We start from the raw sequence: 22,011 nt of genomic DNA, 5'->3' as shown, positions 1-22,011 counted from the left end.
TAGTGCACTGTAGATGGCAGATGAGAAAAGCAGTCTAAGATCAAAACAGCTCTGATCTGAAGACAGATGAAAATAACAGACAACTCAGGAACAATTGCTCTACTTATTCAAGGAAAACACCTATTAAGGAGCCATGTCCGTAAATAAAGATAGAAGGATTATCCTAAAAGAAATATCTTTATGCAGTTCTTGTATTGAAATGTAATGCTTTAATGAAAACATGTTAACAATCGGGTTCCGAAAAAAATTTAGTTCCAAATAGCATCAAGTAGGTACCTAAATAAAATGACCAGAAATTTAAAAAATATCATCACTGCATGTTTTCTCAAGGCTCATATTACAGATTTTGCCACTATTAAGGCAAGAGAAAACAAAATCTCATTCTTAACAGCCTCAGAAATGGCAGATGTGCAACTTTAGCTTTAGAAACATGAGAGCTATTGTTGTTAGCAAAAATGATAAATGTTGGATGTTGCTGTATTTTAACCACAGCAATCTCTTTCATTTTTGTTGTCAACATTCCCAGAGGCATTAGTTTACAGATTTTTGAAACACCAAGGTTATCAGATTCTGCTCTGCTGTACTTCTGTATACAGCTAATTTAGTTCTTTACATAGAAAAGCAAAACAGTTCATACTCAGAACAGCCTAGACATGCTTACAGTAAAGAGCTAAGATGAGTTGTGCCGAGTAGAAAGTATTTTAGTATGTAAAAAAATAAATTATCCAAGATGGAATCTTATTTAGGGATCACTTTTATTTAGATGTAAAAACTAGCTCTAAAGCAGTTTTTAATTTAAGGCACCAAGAATAAAAGTGTTCTGAAATTTTAATTTAATCATTAGCTGCTTTCCATTCCTTCTACTACTAGTTTTCCTCTACATCTGCTTCTAAATTCTACAATTAGATCAAAACAACAGGAATTTGTGTGATGTCCTCATGCACATCCATTTTTGACAAGGCTGCATCCCCAAATACTGGCCTGCAGCTCACATTAACTTCAGTATCAATTACTTCTGTGAGATGAAGTCAGGGCTTAGAGAGAGACTAACTACTACTACTACTAACACACTTCGAACATGAAGAGTTTAACAGAGCCATGGTAAAATTCGACTGTAACAAGTAGTCATAATTTTATGAATAAATTCTTCTGTGTGCTGTAGATATGAGAATGTATTCAGGTTTCATATTACTAATTTTTAGCCATAAAAATCGTATCAGTGTTACAAAAATACCTACTTGTTTACTTTCAGGGTAATATTAGCACTTTCATTCATGAAAAATCTTTTCAGTGCTACACAGTGCAGAGACTATCCCTTGTAAGCCAGAGATGAACTGATATGCAGATTCCTTAGCTCAAAAGTGGATTTTAGAATAGTATTTTCTTTGTTTTAAGGATTTTTAATATATCTTCTTTATTTACTTTGGTGGGATAGCTAGTAAAAATGTAGCTGAGGTTTGAATATCCAAGGAGTACTTTCATCGTCACTGAAGACTGGCTTTCATCAAATATTTGAGAAGTAAATGTAAGAAAATTGCTTTGTTTTACACTGCAAAATTTTATTTTTTATCCTGGTATTTTTATTTTGACGTTTCTGCTTAGGATGACATAATTACATAATAAAAATAAATTATTTTGAATATTTAGGAAATACCATCTCAAAAGTAATTAAAAATAGGTACTCTTAAGTCTGCTGTAAAACATTAAGGAACTGAAGGGCATCACATTTAAAGGTTATTCAAGTGACAATTATTTGATGCTGAAATAAAGGGCCAGTGCATTTCTGAAAGCACAATATTGAACCACTGGATTTCAGGACAGCATTAAAAAAAACAAGGATGCCCGATATTAGCTTGTTAAATCTATATGTACTTAGTGCATACATGCAAACATGCCTGATTTACCAAATGCCAAACAGAACAAAGAAACAAACCACCATTTTTAGGTGTGATACCATGTTTTTTGATTATTGAAAACTACTGCTTTGGGCAAGAAGCAAGGAACAGGTCATTAAGGGGTTAAAGTATTAAAAAAAATCTGACTACCAGAAGGGACAGCAATTTTCAAGATCTGAAATACAGAAAATGTTTTATTAAAAAATTATCTGGTTTTCTACTTTAAAAACTGAAACTGGTCAGAGGAATATTATTTCAGGCCTATATGGAAAAAATATTATTTCTTAAACCACAAAGGGACAGTTTCACATAATGTCATGAATGGAACTTTAGCCTTCAGTAAAAAGGAAACAAAAATTCACTTTGTAATATGAACCCCTATCAAAGGTGGAAGAGAGACAAATATTACATGCTATCTGGACTGCCATGCCAAGGGGGTAAATTTAAGAAAGAATTTCCTGGCCTTGGAGTCCGTAAGCCTACTCGCTAAAAATTCCTCTTTTTTTTTTTTTTTTGTGTGGTTTGACTTCTTCCCTTCTGTTTCCCCAGCCCTTTTAGAAAATTTTAAAAAAGGATATAAAACTCTGCTGAAAACCCAGTCACACAGCCAAAGGCAAATATACTAAGCACTGAGCATATTTAAAGTCTCAAAGCCAAAATTTTTCATCTAGTAGGCATTTATGTCCTGCTTTGTACAAAAATCGACTCAATACTTGATGTAATAATGAGGGAGTTCAGACTGCTTATCCTTAGTTTTCTAACACTGCAAGCAGTAGTGATACTGTTTTAAGGAAATATACTTCAGATTTCTGAGTTACAAGTGAGGAAAAATGTATAAATACATAAAATGGTAAGAGCAATCAATATCCAGATTTTCACAAATTCCTTAGGAAAAAGAGAGGGCATTATTTTCCTAGAGTATTACTTCTCAGCTGAGGCTTTCTTAAAGCCTCATTCATCTACCAACAGGCGCTTTACCTCAAAAATAATTTCAACTTCAGTGAAGTGGGTTGGGCATACATTTATCTATCAATCAGCAATCCATGCATCAGACCTCATTACAACATGAGGTGTTTTGAGAGCATGATTTACTCTTATAATATATTTAAAAATGACCTTTCTCTATTTTTAGCCATAATTTGTAAGTAGCATAAAGTCTGCAAGCTGGTGACATTTTATTTTGCAATTTTTTAATGTTTCACCAGACAAACCAGCTAAAATATTTTAAACACCATATTTCCAGCTGTGCTCTGATCTAATTAGAAAAATAAATTACAAACGTTGGATACACTTAGTGTACGTTTAGGTTATGGTAACTGTGGCTTGAGTTAAACACTGCTTCATGACATCCACACTCTTTGTAGATCATGACACAAGCAGGTTTCTATTTGTCCTGCCTTCTCCAGAGTAGAATTTTATTTGTTTATGTTTTTTGTCTTGGCTCTGTCATTGCTGTTGAGATCAGAAGAGATGGATGTGCCTGTTTTGCTTTCTTGACCTTCTGAATGAGCAGATGTGCCAGAAGTCTGCAAGAAGACAATGCTAGCACTACAATGGATAGCATTATACACATACAAAAGGTAAAGAAATTTTTTTAACCAAATTAGATTTTTTATATTTTAAGTAATTTTAGTGTATAGAAAAATGAAACAAAAATGAATTCAAATTTTTTCTGATTTTGTTGTCTGATTTTGATGTTCTCAGGAAGAAGTTCTGTTTGAAACAGGCTGAATACAAGGGGATTGTCAAGTAAGTGCACTGTCCAGAGAACCCAGTGGGACTGCAGAACACTTCTTCAGAAAATTATAAAAAAAAAAAAAAAAAAAAAAAAAAAGAAAAGGTCCTGTTTTCAGGTGGCACATAGTGACCTGCGAATTACGTCTGAGACACCTACAGTGCTAAAAAAAGACAGTGTTTCAGAAAAGAAGTAGGCTTCCTAAATATGAAAGAAGCCTACAAAACAAAATAGTTTCAATGGTGTTCATGTTGCTACAGTACTCTGACAGATTTGGCAAATTTTTTAAGGCACATTAGTAGTGATTCAACCAGAAGCACTAGAGAGGAGAATAAAAAAAGGACCATCAGAAACACTTGCATTTCTTTTGGCAGCAGAAAATTCTGCTGTGATGTGCTGTTTGAGACCACAGTAACGCAGAATTGTATTCAATTTGTTTAGAATAGAGATAGCCGAACAAATACAACTGTGCAATATGGTATTTCCATCACATTTGAAAATCAATATGACACATCTTTTCTAATAGAGAACAAAACAGAACAAATAAATGATCATTAAACCCTGCTATTAAAATTTTCACAGCCACACAGCAGTGCCCTTCAACATGGTTAATACAGATGGGTGAGATTCAGGTGCTGTTAAGTGCCCTACCAGAGGTCAGCTGATAAAACTGTTCTGGTCAGAAGAATAATTCTAAACAGCTTATAACAGAGATATGCTGAACCTGAAATCATTATATGAATTTCCACTAATTTTGAGGAAATTTGGTTTTGTTTAATATTTATCACTTCCTTCATAAATGATTGTTGCAAACTGAAGAACCTAAAATCACAAATGGGTCTGCACAACACTGTATAATGACTCTCATAATAAATATTAGGACAAAGGTAATTTATGAATATATTTTCATTATTAATAATGTTATTAAATGTTATAAAAAAACAAATGTCAGAACAATTCCTGTACAGGGGGGAAATAAGCTCATAGAAAAGATTAATGTCACAGGTCTTTCATTTCATAATATTTCAGGAATACAATAAATTTAGTTTAGGAGGACTGCGGAAAAAAATACAAGAGAATAGCATAATCCCAGAAAACCTTTGGTGTACAAGTTACATAAATTATCACAAGAGTTCATTAGACTCACTCTTGGTGCTCTTTCATTTAAGTGTTTGGCAATAGCTGAATCATTAAGGGTGCATCACTCCTATAGCAGATGGAATTACTACTGTTTAAAACAAAAAAAGAGTGGAATGGAATTTACCACAGAGAAAGCTGGTCTGTTTTTGTAAAATGTTCTACTGCTTCCCTCTTTCTGCCTGCAGCTTCATTTCACTGACAGCAACAATAATGGAATCTTCCTTGGTGGTACTTGTATCAAAAGGAACCATTCTTTTCATAAGTGCTAGAAATAAGTCAGAAAAAAAAAGCAATTAAACATCCTCAGAGAAACACATACCTTTTGCTGACTGACGATCAATGTTTATATGAAACACATATTTCATTATACAATATTATAATTTACACAACAAGTAATATGGTATTAATAAATATTCAAAATTCATAAAGCTATGAAGTGAGAAACGAACTTATTTTTCTAGAGAAACAGGTTTTAATACTATATAATACAGGTATGGCCAAGAGCTTTCTTATACTGAAGAAATGTAAACTGCATTTTTTAAAATTTGGTAATTTCACTAACATTTATTTTCCATTTAATTTTCCAGCATTTTTGTTGAAATAAGACAAAACAAACCACTCAGAAAATTCCTGAAGGAATATCTTTACCAATAGCATGGACTAAAGTCAACATGTGACACTGAACAGGTGTTCATAGCATGCCACATTGTGTATATACCTTCACAGCAGGGTGCGTATATAACGCTTATTTCTAAATACATCATATTGCCTCAAAATCTAGACAATATGAATTGACAGAACATCTTGTGATAAAGTGCTGGAGGAAAAAAATCCAAATATCTAAACATCTATCAATTATTTAACAAAAGGCAGAAATTAAGGGGGAGAAAGTGGATATCAGCTTATATAACATACCCTTCCTCTAATGGCCTTCCTTATATCATAAGCATGTAAGAAAAGTGGTCCTTCCTGATTGTTTGTAATAAATACCCAGAGTGCAATTTTTTAATAGCCCAGTAAAATTGTAGCAGTACATAACCAAAGGTTATTTAATAGGGAGCAAGTCTTCATGGTTTGATTAGGAGGACTGAGATGTTTTCACTTTTAGAAGGAGAATGAAATCACTGTGTTTAAGATATTAGTAAAACAGTGACTTACAGTTTTTCAGCATAAAGTTTTTAGTATTGGGCCAAAACTATGCTACTGTACGCCATTTCAGCGGTACCTCTTGTGGTCAGTATTCAAAGTAAAGTGAAAAATCATAAAGAAAATTCATTGCTAAACTAAATCAATTTGCATTTTTCAAAGTGATCATGTCAAGTTTCCAATCATTCCATGTTCTTATCCTTGAGCAGCCTTAGAAGGTTTTGTTCTAGAATGGTGTCCCACAGCATCATGATGTTACAATGTCTTTTTACTTTTAATTAAGTTACTTATTTATAAATGTCAATGCAAATAGTCTTAAGAATTTATGGAAAAGTATACATAGAGGGATAAAGAGACATCGGCATACATTGCAGGAGTTAATTGTTATGACAATAAAATTAACATTCAGGACAACTTGTTTTCATTCAACCATGATACCATTCCTACTATATACCATGTTGACACAAGAGTGTTGTGTATCACCAGAGCCAAATGGTCAGAGAAGACTGTGATCCCAGCTACAGAAGTTGGGAAAACTGGTGGCCATTTTCTTCTCAGTAAAGTCACAGCTTATGAAGCCCTGGAACATAAATTCCCAATAACAATAGAAAGCCTGAAAGCCATATGGCTTCTGGGAAACCATCCAGGTTAAAACCTCGAAGTGATGAACCGTACAAAGAGGAAGGCAGGACTCAATTCACAAAGCTAATGCAAAGCATGTGTAACTCTAGGGACCTTTGTAATACAAAATTTAAGAAAAATACAGTGGCCATGAAAAACAATTTCTGAGGATTACTCTTTAGATAACAACTAGTAGTGACTTTTTAGACCAACTGTTTTGGTCTGATAATAATACAGACTGCAAACCATGTCTAATGAATGCTTCCTTGTATAAATTATTTCCTCAGTTAAACTTCTTCCTTTCTAAGAAAATGGGTATAGAAATAAAAGCTCATTCCCACAGCATCTTTAAAATAGTTTGTTATGGAAAAGCTGTTATAATTGTAGAAATTATACCAGAAACATGAAGACCAGACATAAAACAGAATGTTAATGTTAATTACTTTTCCTTTTAACTGCCTGCTGCACAGGCAACTTTTTACTAAATATATACCTGGAAGCAGATTGTTGTTCCTTTATTTATTTTTTCATACTTTTGTCCCTCTTTCTTCAACCAATTTTAAACTTAAATCCCAGGATCCCCCTCACAGATAAATTAAATTATATCAAACATGTCTGCTCTCCTCCCTGGTGCTTTCTACAAGTCATAAGAGACCCACATTAGAAGGGGAGCTTCTAGTACTACTTATTGACGCTATAATCTGTAAGGTTTCATGAATTTAAGAGAGATGGAGTGGGTAAACATTAAATCACAAAGGCTTGCTAACTGCTCCAAAAGGCAAATGAAAAAAAAAGTCCATTCTTCTGTTTCTGAAGAAGTAAGGAGATAAATTAATCACAGAAGATAGGTGATGACATTTATAGGTAGATTTATTAAAAGCTATAGGAGGTTTGGAGCAAAAGACCTCAAATTATACTTCGTTGTCAAAGTCTCAACTTATAACTAATTAATACCATTAATGAAATTAAAAGTTCATGGCATTTATGTGACTAACATGACTGAGGTAGCTGACTTTATCATTTGCCACTAACTGATAATTAAAAGAAAAGCTCCTTAATGTTAATATCACTGCAGAATTTTCACTGTCCTTGAGAACTACAGCAACAACTTCAAAATACACATTTGACTGGTGGAGATCAGGTTCAGCATAAAGGTAAAACATTCAGTCACTAACCAAAGTCTGTGGAGTCATACACATACCTTAGAGCCATAAGCTACCACAGACATCCACATAGGGCTGTGAAAAATGTGATGGGACCTATGGGAAACCTATGCCTTCCTGGAAAGACAGCTAGAAGCATACTCCAGGACACCTAAAATGACATCAGGCATCTTCAACGGGCACCAGACTTGCTCTCATACTTACTTACTAAGGACAAAGAACACATAATAGCACTAACTCTTAGGAGAAAAGAATCAGCAAAGTGAGAAATTAAGAACATCACCTTCATTCCATCAAAGGCAAATCAAATCAGGGATAGGAAAAATGCCTACTTCTCTATTTTAGCCTCAGAAAATTTGACTAATAGATTTTTATAGAATACAAGTAAGAAACTAAAACTCTAAAGATTTTTGTATCGACTTTCTTTCCCTTAAAAACAAATAGGAGAAAGTGAAACACATTCACTGTTTTCTTATTTTGTTGCTTTTTTCAAAAAAAATTGTTATTTTTAAAAATAGCTCTTTACCATCTAGGCAAAAGAACAAAACTAAAACCACTCTCAGCACCATTCTGGGATTTGGAAAATATGAAATATGAAGATTAGCTTAATTTATTATGTGGAAAACACCTTCCTAAAAGTTTTAAGCAAGAAAAAAAAAAGTCCCTCAGCCATGCCTGAACATGGTTTCAAAAGTAGCCTTCCTCAAATGCTGAAGGCTTTGCTGATATTTCATAATGATCAATGTTGAATCACTACTGTCTTTCATTCATCACTTATTTTTTTACCTCCAGAAAGCTTAGTGCTGGTAAAAACCAGTTGAATCAGAGAATAAATACCCAGAACTGGTTCATCAGATTGGTATTCAGATCACATGGATCCTGTTTCTCTGACAACTGCCTAAAATTGATTAAAAAGTACTAAAGTAACAAAGTCCTAGCAAGTTCCATTCACGTTAAGTAATATAAAGATATTATAATATTTTAGGAACATTTATGCTGCATCTTTAAATTTCAGCAAGTTTTTGCAGAGGAATCACGGGGTGGTTGATGTTGGAAGGGAACGCTGGAGGTCATCTAGTCCAACATGCCTACAAAGTATGGGTTATTTTTTTTCTATACTCCAACTAGGCTGAGCTGTCTTTGACTTGCAAGACTTTGACAGGGATGAGGTTAGAGAAAATGGAAAAACAACTCTGAGTCAGGGGAAACTGTTCCTGAAGGACAGATGAGATGGAGGCATTTGCTCTTATGCTTTATTCCCACTATTGGTATTCGGTATGCTCTGCAAAAAGATACTAATCACAACCCACAGATTCTGAAAGGAAAAGAAACCAATTATCTTTAACCTCATCAGATCAACTCAGGACTTACTGGTGAGCAGTAATGTACTGCAGCACTCATTCTAAGATGCAAAGGTTCAAAAGTGCAATGAAGCCTGAAATAGGACTTTCCATTACATAGAATACAACTTACTGAATAGGGTCCCAGTATACAAACTGGCTATATTGAAAAGAAATGGAAGATTATATCCTTCTGAAGAAAAGTATTCTGATATCCATGTGCTGATATGCTCAAAAGAAAACCTAAAAAATTTTTAAAGTTAGTTTTGACACTTATGCAAAGGTGCGCCCATACCAGATAAAGATCTAATATGTCCTTTTACTGAGCAGTTCCTAGCTGTATCAGAGATCCTGTGACCTTGCATGACCACAAGTTGTATATGCACTAGGGGACAGAAGGAAAAGTTAAAAACAACTATTGAGGTAGATGCAGAATTTGTGAATTCAACTTTCACTGTTAAACTGCTACACAAGCACGAGACTAACTGGTACAAATGAAAGATCTGGGAAAGAATCCTTGGCTGAGAATGTCTCTCTGGTCCCTGAAAAGATACTCAGCTTACACAGGTATGATTCTTCATGCAGAGTTTCAAAATCCAAGCGCAGTCCTTTTTTTTTGGCATAGGTTTCGATGACAAACAGAATATATAGTATGTTCCAGTTAAAAAAACCAAACAACTATCAGTGGGATGCAATGAAGTTCTTCCTAGACAAAGGCATCCATCCAGTATCTAAATCTAGAACACAGGAGGACTCTTAAGATGGTTCTATCATTTTTTTGTAGAAAAGTAGAGTGTCTCACACTCTCAAGTAAAGCAGCTTTAAAAGAGGAAAATATATTACTTGTAGATTTTTTTCTGTGAAACAATACTTACAACCTGAATCTGAGAGCAGTGAGCTGGACAAAAAGCTGTTTTGAGTTCGCCAACTAGAAGAGGGAGCAGCCACTTCTATATCAGAAATTTCAGCATCCATTTTCACATCCTATGGCAGCCAAATAAAAATAATTTTTATCTGTCAATATCAAGCAGTTGTAAACTTTAACAAAAAACATACAGTAGCACACATACAGGTATAAGCTGTGATTTCACACATGCTGGAAAATACTGATTTGAATTCTCAGAATTCTCAGTATTGCAGTTAGGTTCAAATTAATTTGCTTATGAATTTCACGCCCATTTCATCACTACAAAATCTCTGCAAAAAAAAGGCTTTACCTTGAGAAAAGCATTGGGAGCACTGCAAGGTTTTGTCACTACAATAAGTTGTAAAAAGGCTCTCTTTCCTGTTTACATCACATCCACAGTTCAAGACAAAGCATAGCGGCAGGGCAGACATCAGTGAATGATGAATGCCTCATCAATGAATGGTCCACATTAATTCTCTGAAGTTGCACAAGTAAGTGGTAATAAAAATTAAATCCATTTTCCCTGCCACCGAGGAAACTCAAACTTCATTGATTTCTCGTATCAAAATACCTGAAGTTGCTTTTCCATTTTTATGTTAAACCATTAAATAAAGTCTGAAGTACAATGTTACTATTTATGGCTAGACCCATACAGCATAGCTTTTTGGTGAGTAAAGTCATTTGGTCTATAAGCTAAATAAAGAAGACAATTTTAAAAAGGCCATTTAAACAAAAATTTCTGTAAATCTTTATTACCACTGCAGCAAATAGTCCCCAGTTGCACTACCTTCCAAAATAAGATTAAAAGCTTGGCTTGGAATCCAAATTACTCAGTTTCTTGAAATGAGAAGAGATAATAATGCACAAATGCATCAGTTCATAAAACACTCAGTTCTACTACTGAATTCTTATCATAAACAGCCTAAGGGAATTTTTTAGAACATCTTACAATTTATCATTCATGCTGATACTAAGATTTGAAAACTAAACAGAAAACAAAATAAAATTCAACATTAATTTAGAGATACAATGAGCTTTTTTCCCATCACTGAAGAGGGATTTACTCCTATTAAGACTAATGGGAATTATACATATTAATCCCCTTATGTGCTGATGAGACACTTAATACCTAAAGTGTACATAGCACAATAAAAACTTTTATAGAATAAAAAAAGTTTTTGTCTTTTCATTCTGCTTCCAGAAATGCTATCTTGGAACAGAGCTTTTAAAGAAGCAAGGTGCTTCTACCAGCATCTGCAGTACAAAATGGCTTTCTCTTTGCAGAAATTTTAACATACAGAATGTGCCTTTTCTCATGTGCTTCATTTACAATCACATCTGTATGCTGTGTTTGACTAGATGGTCAGTTGTTCATGGCAGGGAAACTGTCCACCATCCATCTATCCATCATAACATTTATCTTTAGTTTTCCTCTAGCTTTCTGGTTTGATTTTGCTTCAGTTGGTATCCTCTATTTTATTTTTATACATTACATTTACCTTCTTTTTCCCCAATTTCTTCTTTATCTACTATCACTCAGCCCTTCCTTAGTTGAAAAATCACAATTGTTGTACTTGATGATATTCTGCCAGCCTCTGGCCTCCTTTGTTACTGAAATCTTACATTTTAACATATACAAATAGTAATTATGATTTTCCTGGGCTTCTAAGCAACAGGTATTTTACAGCCATCTGACAAGACTACAGAGGAGCAGGAAGACTGAGTGGGGACAAATGAAATCGTGAGAAAAGAAGGGAAAAAACTGCTTTTAGTGGAACATTCAACTTTGGTTTCATTTTTGCTCCTTAAAATGAAAAGAGGCTAGGACACAGGATTAGATAATGCCTGTCTGAGATTAATGTTGGCAACCAAGTTGAAAGAAGTGTACTACAAGAAAGGCTAGAAAGAAGATCGTAACAGAGCAGAAAGATTAATTCCACAAGTAATTTTATATAAAATGGTCAATGTAAAAATTTTACAAGAACTCCCTTTTTTAAAACACACTTTTTCTTATCGCCTACCAAATATCTACTTTGTATAGCAGAAGCACTACGTTGTGTACAGAGCATGAATCAAAACTATCAGAAAGAATGAACTTTGATGTCCTCAAGCCTACACCCTTCCACCAATCAATTTTAGAGACTCCTAACTGACAAATAGTAAAATTAAAAAAAAAAAAAAAACAACCCAACAATGCATTTGCGTTAGTTCCAAGAGAGGGTAAGAAAGGCAAGCATTACAAAGTGTTTTTTTTAGACTAAGCTAGCCTGATCACTGAAATCAGATTAGCACCCGTCTGTTACTTGTTTTTGAACATTCTGTTCTATTTGTAACAGCCGTGACAGCAAAGAGTACTGTATGTCACGCAAAAACCCAATTAGGCCTGACTAAATGGAAGCCATTAAATGCTCTCAGTTAGCTAAAGAAAGAGGAAAGATTGTTTTGGAATCAGCTTTATACGGGATTCTGAATATAGAGTTCAAATCATGCGAGCTCAGTAAGTTCAGTCAGCTTAGTGCAATATTATATTCTACCATCAGCTGATTGCATTCCACTTAGCTTTTCAATGTTTTCCAAATTTCAATGGCTACTGAATTAGTAAGTCTTGTGTGACAGAAAGAGAAATTCAAGAAACTGAAGATTATCATTAGCAACAGACTGAAAGTGAATCTACCCTGTTTCTTCCTTTCAATTCTTTCTTACAGAAGGGCAAGTTGGCTTTTTCAAGTAGCTTAATACCTTCTTCTTATAACACCAACTTACTAAGCTAAAATACTCTGTATTTATTTTACCTTTTCCACTTTTTAAAAGACCTACTGGTAAGTATGTCCTCATTTTACAGAAGGAAGACCACTATGGAGGAGGTGGGCAACACAAACAGCTTGAATTTTTTTGATACATGGTGTGTGATCCTAGATTTTGAGCTGAACTGCTTAAAGACACTGGTAAAATTCATTGCCAAAGAATCTTGATTTGATTGTGGTAAGCAGCAGAAACACTAGCATGATTCTTCAGTTCTGATCACTTATTTCAACCATGTCCATAAGAAATGGTAGTTCTCTCGAAGTAAGCTGCTGTCACAATGACAGGCAGTGAGAAGTGATATGACAATGAACAAGCTAATATGAAGACAAAAGCGTGTTAACAATTGGAAAGGTGAACTCATTACAGGCAATGTTTCTAAACAAGAGCGCTGGATTTGTATTGCGGGGAGTTAGGAAATTATGCTTAGCCCTGCTATCAGTCCACTGAGGGACCTTTAGAAAATCACTTCCCTTCTGTTTGCCTGGATTTCGTTTATGTATGGAATAGACATCATACAGTATCTTTTGTAAAGAACACACAGATCAACTACTGAAAAATCACTATAGACGATCTACAAATTAATCATCCTTTTAATGGAGGAAACAAGTTTCTATATTTATCTTTTACATGAAAGGACAAGGGAAAATTGAACAAACCAATCAGAAACTGCTGTAGACAGCCATTTGACAAAGCAGGTAAACACTTGAGAGTAATAAGACACAGTAAGATGCTTTTCTGTGAAATTTTAAAGATTTTTGGAAAGTATCCATGGCACTTTACAATGAAGACAACACTTCTGACATCAAATTTTACATCAGCCATGGCAGCTACATAAAATAGAAACATTCATGTGTGATTTTAGTCTGTGTTTGTACTAGGAGTTAATATATACCAAATAAGCTTACATTGCTGATTGAAAGTAATCGGGAAAGAAAAGTGGAGTACCCAAACATACCTTGAATTGTTGGACTCTTTGTTTTGAGTCTTCCAGCTGTTGCTGTAGAGAACTCACTATTTCTTTATACTTCGTATACCTTTCCTCAATCATCTCCCTTCGGCAATGGGACTCCTAGAAATGCATTGAAAGATCTAATTGATTTCATAATGTGAAAAGCAGTTACTAAACATTGATTGGCTATTGTAAACACAGGTATCAACAAATATTTTCAATACAGCAAGAATGAATTACTATCTTTCAGAGGTTGAAATACAGGGCCCATATGAAAGCATAATGTTCTGTGCAGAAAACTAATGTTAAAATGAAAACAGGTTAAAATGTGAACAGCCTCATCCTTAACGGGTGAATGATTTCTTGTAACTCTTTCCAAAATTCAGTAATATCATACCTTCTAACAAAGAAATTCTGTAATGGTGAAAAATTAATTCCAATACTGTAGAAACAGGCGCTTGAAGAAAAAGTGTTCTAAGGACTAAACAGTATTTTCAAACAAGAAAACGTAACGCTTCTCACTGAACTAGCTAATGATTCACCTGAATGAGTACAACTACCAGACAGCTTCTGAGGCATCATCAAGGGTTTACTTTCTCTTTCCTTCTACCTGCCTATGAAAACACTGAGGGAAAAACTTACTAGTAATCGAAAGCAATGAATGGCTTTGAAATACATCATTCATGCATACCACTTGAGAGTAAAATATGTTATTGTACAAAAAAATCCAATATATTTTTTTAAATAGAAGAATTAATGAAACTCCAAACTGACACCATTCTCACAGCTAAAGTATAAAGCTTAACTCTCTTAAATAATAAATTAGTTATTAAACAATACACAGTTGTTGGTAGGGTCTCGTATTAAGAAAACAGTCTTTAAAGAACTAAGCATCAGGGAGCAGGACAGAGGTCAAGGTAAACCAAAGAATTTGGGTTCCAACCTCATGAATGCTGTCTAAGTGATAACTACAGCAAAACAGAAAATGACAATGTCATTTCATAGTAATGTTAAGCGAGAGAGTGCAAGTGTGAAGGAGATTGTAGAAACCCAGCATTCAAGCCTCTGCTTTGCCTAGCTGAGAGCAGAATTTTTTTCCTTTGCACTGAGGAACCATTGGAAACAGAGGGCAAATGTCAACCTTTGTCAGACCAAAAAGCTCTTCTGAGGATACCCGGAATGTGAAATTAAAACTATACATCTCACCAATATTTTTCTTAAAACAACCCAAACATTTCAATCAGCATTTGTGGTCCTAACTCTGTTGATGATGACAGCAATAAAATAGTGTAGAATTATTAACACATGACCTCGTGCAAGAACACTTAGAATAAACAATGTTCCAAACAAGTATGTTTTGAAATGTTCATGACTACCTCAGGATGAGAAATTCTACATAGCAAATAAAATGAAAATCATTATGCATTTGCTGATCTGTGATTTAATACTGATTTAAAGTTTATATTGTGCAGTGAGGTTCCAAATTCTTTTTCAGTAAACCACCAATTTCATGTATGGAAAGTAATAATAATACAGTGGTTTGGCCACTTAGCCACTGAAGATCTAATTTGAGGCTTATCACTCTTGACAGTACTCCACCACTACTGTCAATATGTCCCACTGTGGCAAAAAAACCACACCTTGATTTGATAGTGATACTGGGAAAATAAGTGACAATTATTGGCATTATGTCAAAACAAACAAACAAGCAAGCAAAAAAAGCTGTAAAGCTCACCTATTTTCGCTCATTAGTTTAAATAGTGAAATAACTGGAATCATTTATTTCATTACAAAATTTCATTTTTTAACAAGTAATATCAGAATTCACCACTCAATACAAATATTCTGAACCAGTAATTAAGACTTGACCTATTATGCCCAGTTATCAATGTCTACTTACATTATGGAGCACCTCAGCAGTGTTACTAATTAGGACTAAATTTATAACCTCAAAAAAACCTGTATAAACATGAAAATAAATTTCTGTGTGTTTTTGTCTATATAATATGTACATATGTAATTTTAAATATCTTATTAACTAATTTATCTATACATATGGAGAGGACATTAATTAACCAAAATATTTTAGAACTACTGAAAGAGTCAAATGAAATCTTTCTCACTCCAATATCTTTGAAATCTTCTAACAGGCTCAGTTTCTCAGGAACAGACTCCAGATGGTCTAATGCTACTCGAGTACTCTAAAGAACAGAACACAAGATAAAACATAAAAAAATTAATCAATGTTTTCAGCCATCTCAAACATCAAAAACCCATTACATCTATGGAAACAGGTTTAAAGGTATGTGTGTGCCTGTAAATTAAACAGGTCAACAGTAAACAGTTAATCAGTTTACTGATTAAACAGTTAATCAGTTTAAAATCAGTTAAGGAAAAAGGACAAAATAAAACATACAGCACAGTTTCCTTAATTTGAATCTCCATGGATAGTTACCAGTTTATTGAACAGAAAAATACTTATTTACAATTTTGGACTTCATGTAGCCTTCAGAATGAAAGTTTCTTTTATTGCACTTCAGGGAATAAAATGCATTTAACAAAAATATAAATCCATAGTCACAATGTTTGTATCTTTGTAGTTAAACACATAGTAGAAACGTAGAAACATCCTTTTTTTTTTTTTTCAAATACAAATATGTGCAGTTAGCACTTAGCTAAATATAGAACAATCAAATTTCATATTTTTGGTTTAGAGATACGGTATGTACTGCTGAAAGTTGAATTACCACTCTAGGGAGAGTTAGGGTTGGACTTAACAACAAGATTTCACATCCACACCCATGACACAAAAAAATCTAGTCTATATCAAGATGCTAAGAATTGAAGAAAATTAATATCATGTTTCGGGTTTTGCGCACAGGTGAGGTTGGTTGGTCATGCATGAAAAGCAGTCATGCCCCATAAGCCAGATGCCTCTGGAGCTTCTCAAAGGCTGCCCTTCTATTATTTGCTGAAGAGCAAGTAAAACCAATACTGTTTGTACTTTCTGAACAACAGCTGGTATTTCCTCCACAATTGTATAAATCGCACTTCTTTGGATAAGGTTCAGTTAACATGGTATGCAATCTATACATAGATATAGATAATATAATGGGCTTCATTAATGGGCTTCATTAACCATATTACTGCCCTGGCATTTTAAAGCAAAAATCTATACAACAAATAAAATTCATCAATCCTGAAGTCAAATATCGTTATGCTGTAAAGTCTGTCCAAACTGAGTTAACTTGCCCTTATCTACAAAAGCTTTGTTGCTAGTCTTGGAAAGTCTCAATCTGACCAACGTGAAAAACATCCCATTTAGATCCCAGACTTAAGACCTGAAGACACGAAAACCTTCAGTCACACCAGGATATGAAAAATCAGTGGGAACCTCTCAGCACAAGTGCAGTCTACTCCAAAAAAGCTGTGTTTTGTATCACATAAAGCTCCCTGACAATCTTCAAAAGCAACCCAATGAGTCAAGACTGTAATAGTGTACTACGCTGGGTATAACAATCCATGAAACATCAGTAGTATTAGCAAACAATAAAAATACTTTACCAATGATTAACACTGAAGGAATTGTCTACAGGCTTCATTGCTATAAAAAAGCGTATATCCACGTAAGCTAATTCCTTAGAGAAGAATGTGATTCTTTAAAAGCAGAGCTCATATTTCTTTAGTTAAAAATCAATCACATAGAAACTTATTAAAAAACTGAAATGGGAGAAATAGCAATGAACTGAACACTCATGTGAGCAGGCAGCTTAGATAGCAATATCAATATTGTTATATTAATATTTTATTAATAATCTTAATTACTGCAAATAGAATGGATATTATATATTGCATACCAATGTAATAGGTACACTAATAATTTAGTAATATATTAAATAGCATTATATACAATATATATTGTACATATATAAAGCAACATACAAATATTATATATGTATATATTATCATATATTAATAGCAGTATTATTAAAATTACTATTTATACTGCTACCACAACTGTCTAGTGGCCACAGATTTTTTTCCTACGTGCTGCTATTAATTATACAGACAAGCAGTTACCTGCACAATGAACTAAACAAGCCATTGCTCCTGTAATTTATAAGCAATATTGTAAATTACAATAATGTAATATATGAAAAGCCATCACGTTTTGCTTTAAACCGACCACTTGTTAGCTTAATCACATGCTCTCTCATTCTTATACTATAAGAGAGAGTGTACAACCAGTATCTATTCATCCTCTCTCTGCAACTTCTCATTTTACAGACCTCTTGTAATCTTTCCCACTCATATCTTTTTCAGCCTGAAGAGTCCTAGTGTATTTAGTTATTCCACACATGGAAGAAGTTTCATGCCTTTGATCATTCTTATGTCTTGCGTGGCGTCTCTTCTGTGTTTTTTAAGATGGAGATGGGGGTGAGGAGTGGAGAACCAGAACTGAACAGAGCAACCTAAATGCAGACACACTTCAATTTAGAAGCGATGACGTCTGTCTTGTCTGCTTCTTTCCCAACAGTTCCAAACATTCAGTTTTTAAGACTGTAAGAAATATGCTTTCCATAACAAATGAAGATCAAGTTTCATAAACAACAGGATTCATTTGCATCTCACAGGACTGAACTTGTAACCAATATTCAGAGCCAATAAACTAAATTAGGTAGCGGACGTGAGACTGGTTTTTCTGTTTCTGTAATTACACATATGCAAAAATATTATGTATGTAAAAGTATTTTGCCAATTTTCTGTAATGAGGAAAAATTTGTACTGGCAGTTAATATGCTGACAATATTAAGACCTATTTCTAGAAAACAACTACCTGGTTAAATCAGTTTTCCAGATACTTGGGTTCTTTTTCCTTCTGAGAGGTTCAAACAGTATCTCCCACCTTCTAGGAATAAACTTTTACCCTTAGATTGATTGTATGCTTAGCTAAAAAAGGGCTCTTATCCCACTGTTACATTCTGCAGTACAAACGCAAGATGCAGTAGGAGAAAAATATTTGGGGATTCCCAAATCTGGCCCTTTTTTCGAGGATAATTTCTACTCTTCACACAGCGCAGATGAGAACAAGAATACCTTCCAGTCAAAGGTGCTACAACAATAACAACTCCATTATCACAGGTAAGGGGAAAGAATTACACGAGAGGGTTGGATGAATTGTTGCTTCAAGAACAATAGGAAGAGTAAGAAGCCCACAAAATGGGGTAAAAGGATTGACCAGCAAGGAAGCATATTTTAGATTTCAAGAAGTACAGGAAGAACTGTCAAAAGTGAAACAGAGTAAAACAAAGATTCTTCGGTCATTTAGCAAGAACAAGAAAATAGAAATGAGACAGGGAAAATAAGGTGAAGATAATTTAGGTATGAACCCAAAACAAAATGAGTATTTTTGCTTTTCTTTTACACTAACACATTAATTTTGTTAGATTTTTTAAAATGTACAGGAATTATACAAGACTAAATATACGAAGTTATGCCTGAAAGACAGGTAAATCACTTCCTGAAATGGGCAGCACTGAGGACACCCAGTACAAAAAAGTTCTTACTTGCAATGTTGACAACTGACCATGGCACAAGCTGGAAAAAGCCTGGAAGGACAGAAAGGTGCATACTTGTGCTGACTTTCAGTGAATAAAGTAGGGCAAAGCAGTTCTGCAAAACTCAAAGTAAGAATTAATAAAGTTTACTTCTTCTAACGAGAAAACAGTACTTTCTCACCTGCTGCATGAGAAAGGAAGTTAAGTAGATTTCACACTTAGCTACCTGTATTTGGACCAAAACTAAAATTTACTGTATTACCTTCATAAGAAGTCTTGTATTTTAACGTGTAACTTAATTTGCAATCAGGTTTTTTTTACTTGCAAAGTTCACCTAAGATTTTATAAGGAGAAAAAAATTACTTCTCCTGTAACATATCTGATTCTTGACCAGAAAAGAATTACAGAACCTGCAGTTATATATTAATAATGAACATGTAAAAAGGATTCTTCATATTTTCAGGATGTAATCAAACAGGAGGCCTACATATTGTGTTTAAAGTGTTTTTCACAGATTATAGTGCAGGAATGTTTTTATAGCTATAAAATACCTTTTTTTTTTTTCCTCAAATGCTACTATACATCTCCACTTGAATGTAAAATTGCCTAGAGGTATCTATCAATCTCTAGTGTTCCCTCTTATAAGAATCAACCATTCCACTTTTACCACAGTAAAGCAGTATTCATTCATATTTCATGCTTCATTTACAATGGCCTTATGTTCATCAAAGCATTGATTTTCCACTCCATTAATTTATGATGAGATGCAATGTTTGCTGCTTCTTCCCAGAGTAGCCCCTGGTACTGGCCTGCACGTATGTTTCTAAGGCTGGGAAATATACGAGAGACAACAGACCCTAAGCAATCCAGACTTAACTATATGTGAAACAAAATAGTCAATCCTAATGTTCAGCATTCATCCTAGTATCACATAGATCTGATGGACACATGTCCGCAAAGTTTTTTACTTTAAACACCAACAACTCTCCTACCCCTTCAAAAATAAAATCCTTCCTCACAGGAAATAACCCTGCTTTGCTAAAGTATTTTACTTATGAACTGCAGAAAAATGTACATTTGAGATGTCACAAAGAGTTGAAATAAAGTTGCCTGGGACAGAGGACACATTTAATGTAGCGGTTCCTCAGCATGCTATAAAGTATATTCAATTTACGGCAATTTTTTTTCCAACTGCAAAGATTTTTGCTTCCCCCCCCCCCCGTTTTAATAAAGAAGAGCTGTGATCTGTTCTCAGCATAAAAGGAACTCAGGCCCTAAGCATAAGCCCATATCTTAAGCCATCCCACTTTTCAATTCTTTTTCTAGATTCCAATGCCAAGACCTCATGTCAACACTGTCTGTAAATGAGGTTAAGAAAGATACTCAACATTTGTTCTTCCCAAGTGTCTCCTAAATATATCCCCTCTATTCCACATACTTTTTTTGGGAAAAAAAAAAAAAGAAAAAAATTAGCCGTGCCTCAACTAGTCCTCATTAGTTACATTATTAAATGTAATCTGGACAGCGGAAGACCATCCTTTGGGTTATATGCATACTCAGTCCTCATTTTTTTGGTGTTATCAAGAATCACGTTGATAAAGAATGATACACGATACTTGGACTTCTGAAAGGATTTTTAGATTTCTAAAATTTGAACCTAACTTCACACACAAAATCATGGGCTCTAAGCTAACCATTACTACTCAGGAAGTAGACCATGGGGTAATGATACATATTTCCAAGAACTTGCCTACTCAGTGCTCAATATCAATTAGAAAAGCAAAATCAACACCGGATATAATCAGGAAAGGAAAAAAAAGCCAGAGAACATAATTATTCCCAAGTATGAATCCACAGTGTGCTTGCATCTTCACTACTGAGTGCAGCTGTGGACCTCTGTTTCAGAACAGAAGTAGGGAAAGGTCAGATAAGAGCAACAAGAATGATCAAAGCCATGGAATGCTGTTTCCATGTGAGTAATGACTAAATACAATGACTCGAAAAACCAGGACTCTTCAGCCAGGAAGACAGATGTCTGAGGGGAGAAATGACCAATTTGCATAAAATCAGAAGTCACATAAAGATTTATGTGACATAAAGATTTATGTGACAAATTTTATATGGGTTTAAGCAGAAAACTGGGCAATTTCGTGAATGAAAAAGACCATGGAAGGGTTCCAAATTCATAGAAACTACATCTAAGTCTGGAAGTCTCTGAGGTTTGAATGGCTAGAATCAGAATGAATGAGTGGGAAACAAAACATACGTCAGTCCAGTTCATACACTCTTCCCGAAGCATTTTATTTTGGCCATTGTTGCAATGTCTATAGCTAGGCTATACTGACCTTTGGTCTTAACCAGAACGGTTCTTTTTATATTCTAAAATTCTCACAGTCTTCTGAGCAGTTTGTGAAGTGATTTGAATGGGATAACTCACACGCTAACATTTTCAGGGACAGAAATCTGTGCCTTTTTCATAAAACCAATGAAAAGAATGGTAGCGATGTTCAAATAAAAAAAGAAAAAAAGCCAAGTTTGTTAGGGGAAGGTGGCAACAAAAGAATATATTGAAGAATGGGAGGGAAAGGTGATGAAAGAGCTTTTAGCTGGCCCATGGAATTGGTCTGATAATTTAATGAAATGCACAGCAACCTCCTCAAAGTGGATCAAATGCCATCCTTGTATCATTAATGATTACACTCTATTCTATTAAAACAGACGGATTTAACTGCACAGATAAAATGTGAAAAAG

General features: G+C 34.3%; 1 protein-coding gene across 1 annotated transcript in view; it reads right to left on the bottom strand.

Moving 5' to 3' along the window:
- Positions 1–4,928: 4,928 nt before the first annotated feature.
- Positions 4,929–22,011, bottom strand: part of CEP128 (centrosomal protein 128) — a gene marked incomplete at its 3' end in the record, with an annotated part of 120,709 nt that continues 103,626 nt past the window's right edge. Inside the window, exons 21-24 of the mRNA XM_082316896.1 lie at positions 15,825–15,902; positions 13,708–13,821; positions 9,916–10,024; positions 4,929–5,035 (exon numbers count right to left, since the gene is read on the bottom strand). Coding sequence (XP_082173022.1) covers positions 4,929–5,035; positions 9,916–10,024; positions 13,708–13,821; positions 15,825–15,902 — 408 coding nt within the window. The remainder of the gene's footprint in view (positions 5,036–9,915; positions 10,025–13,707; positions 13,822–15,824; positions 15,903–22,011) is intronic.

This window comes from Platalea leucorodia (genome assembly GCF_965183815.1).
Source record: "Platalea leucorodia genome assembly, chromosome: 7".
NCBI classification, from domain to species: Eukaryota; Metazoa; Chordata; class Aves; order Pelecaniformes; family Threskiornithidae; genus Platalea; species Platalea leucorodia.
This window is presented reverse-complemented; position numbering and strand designations above follow the sequence as displayed.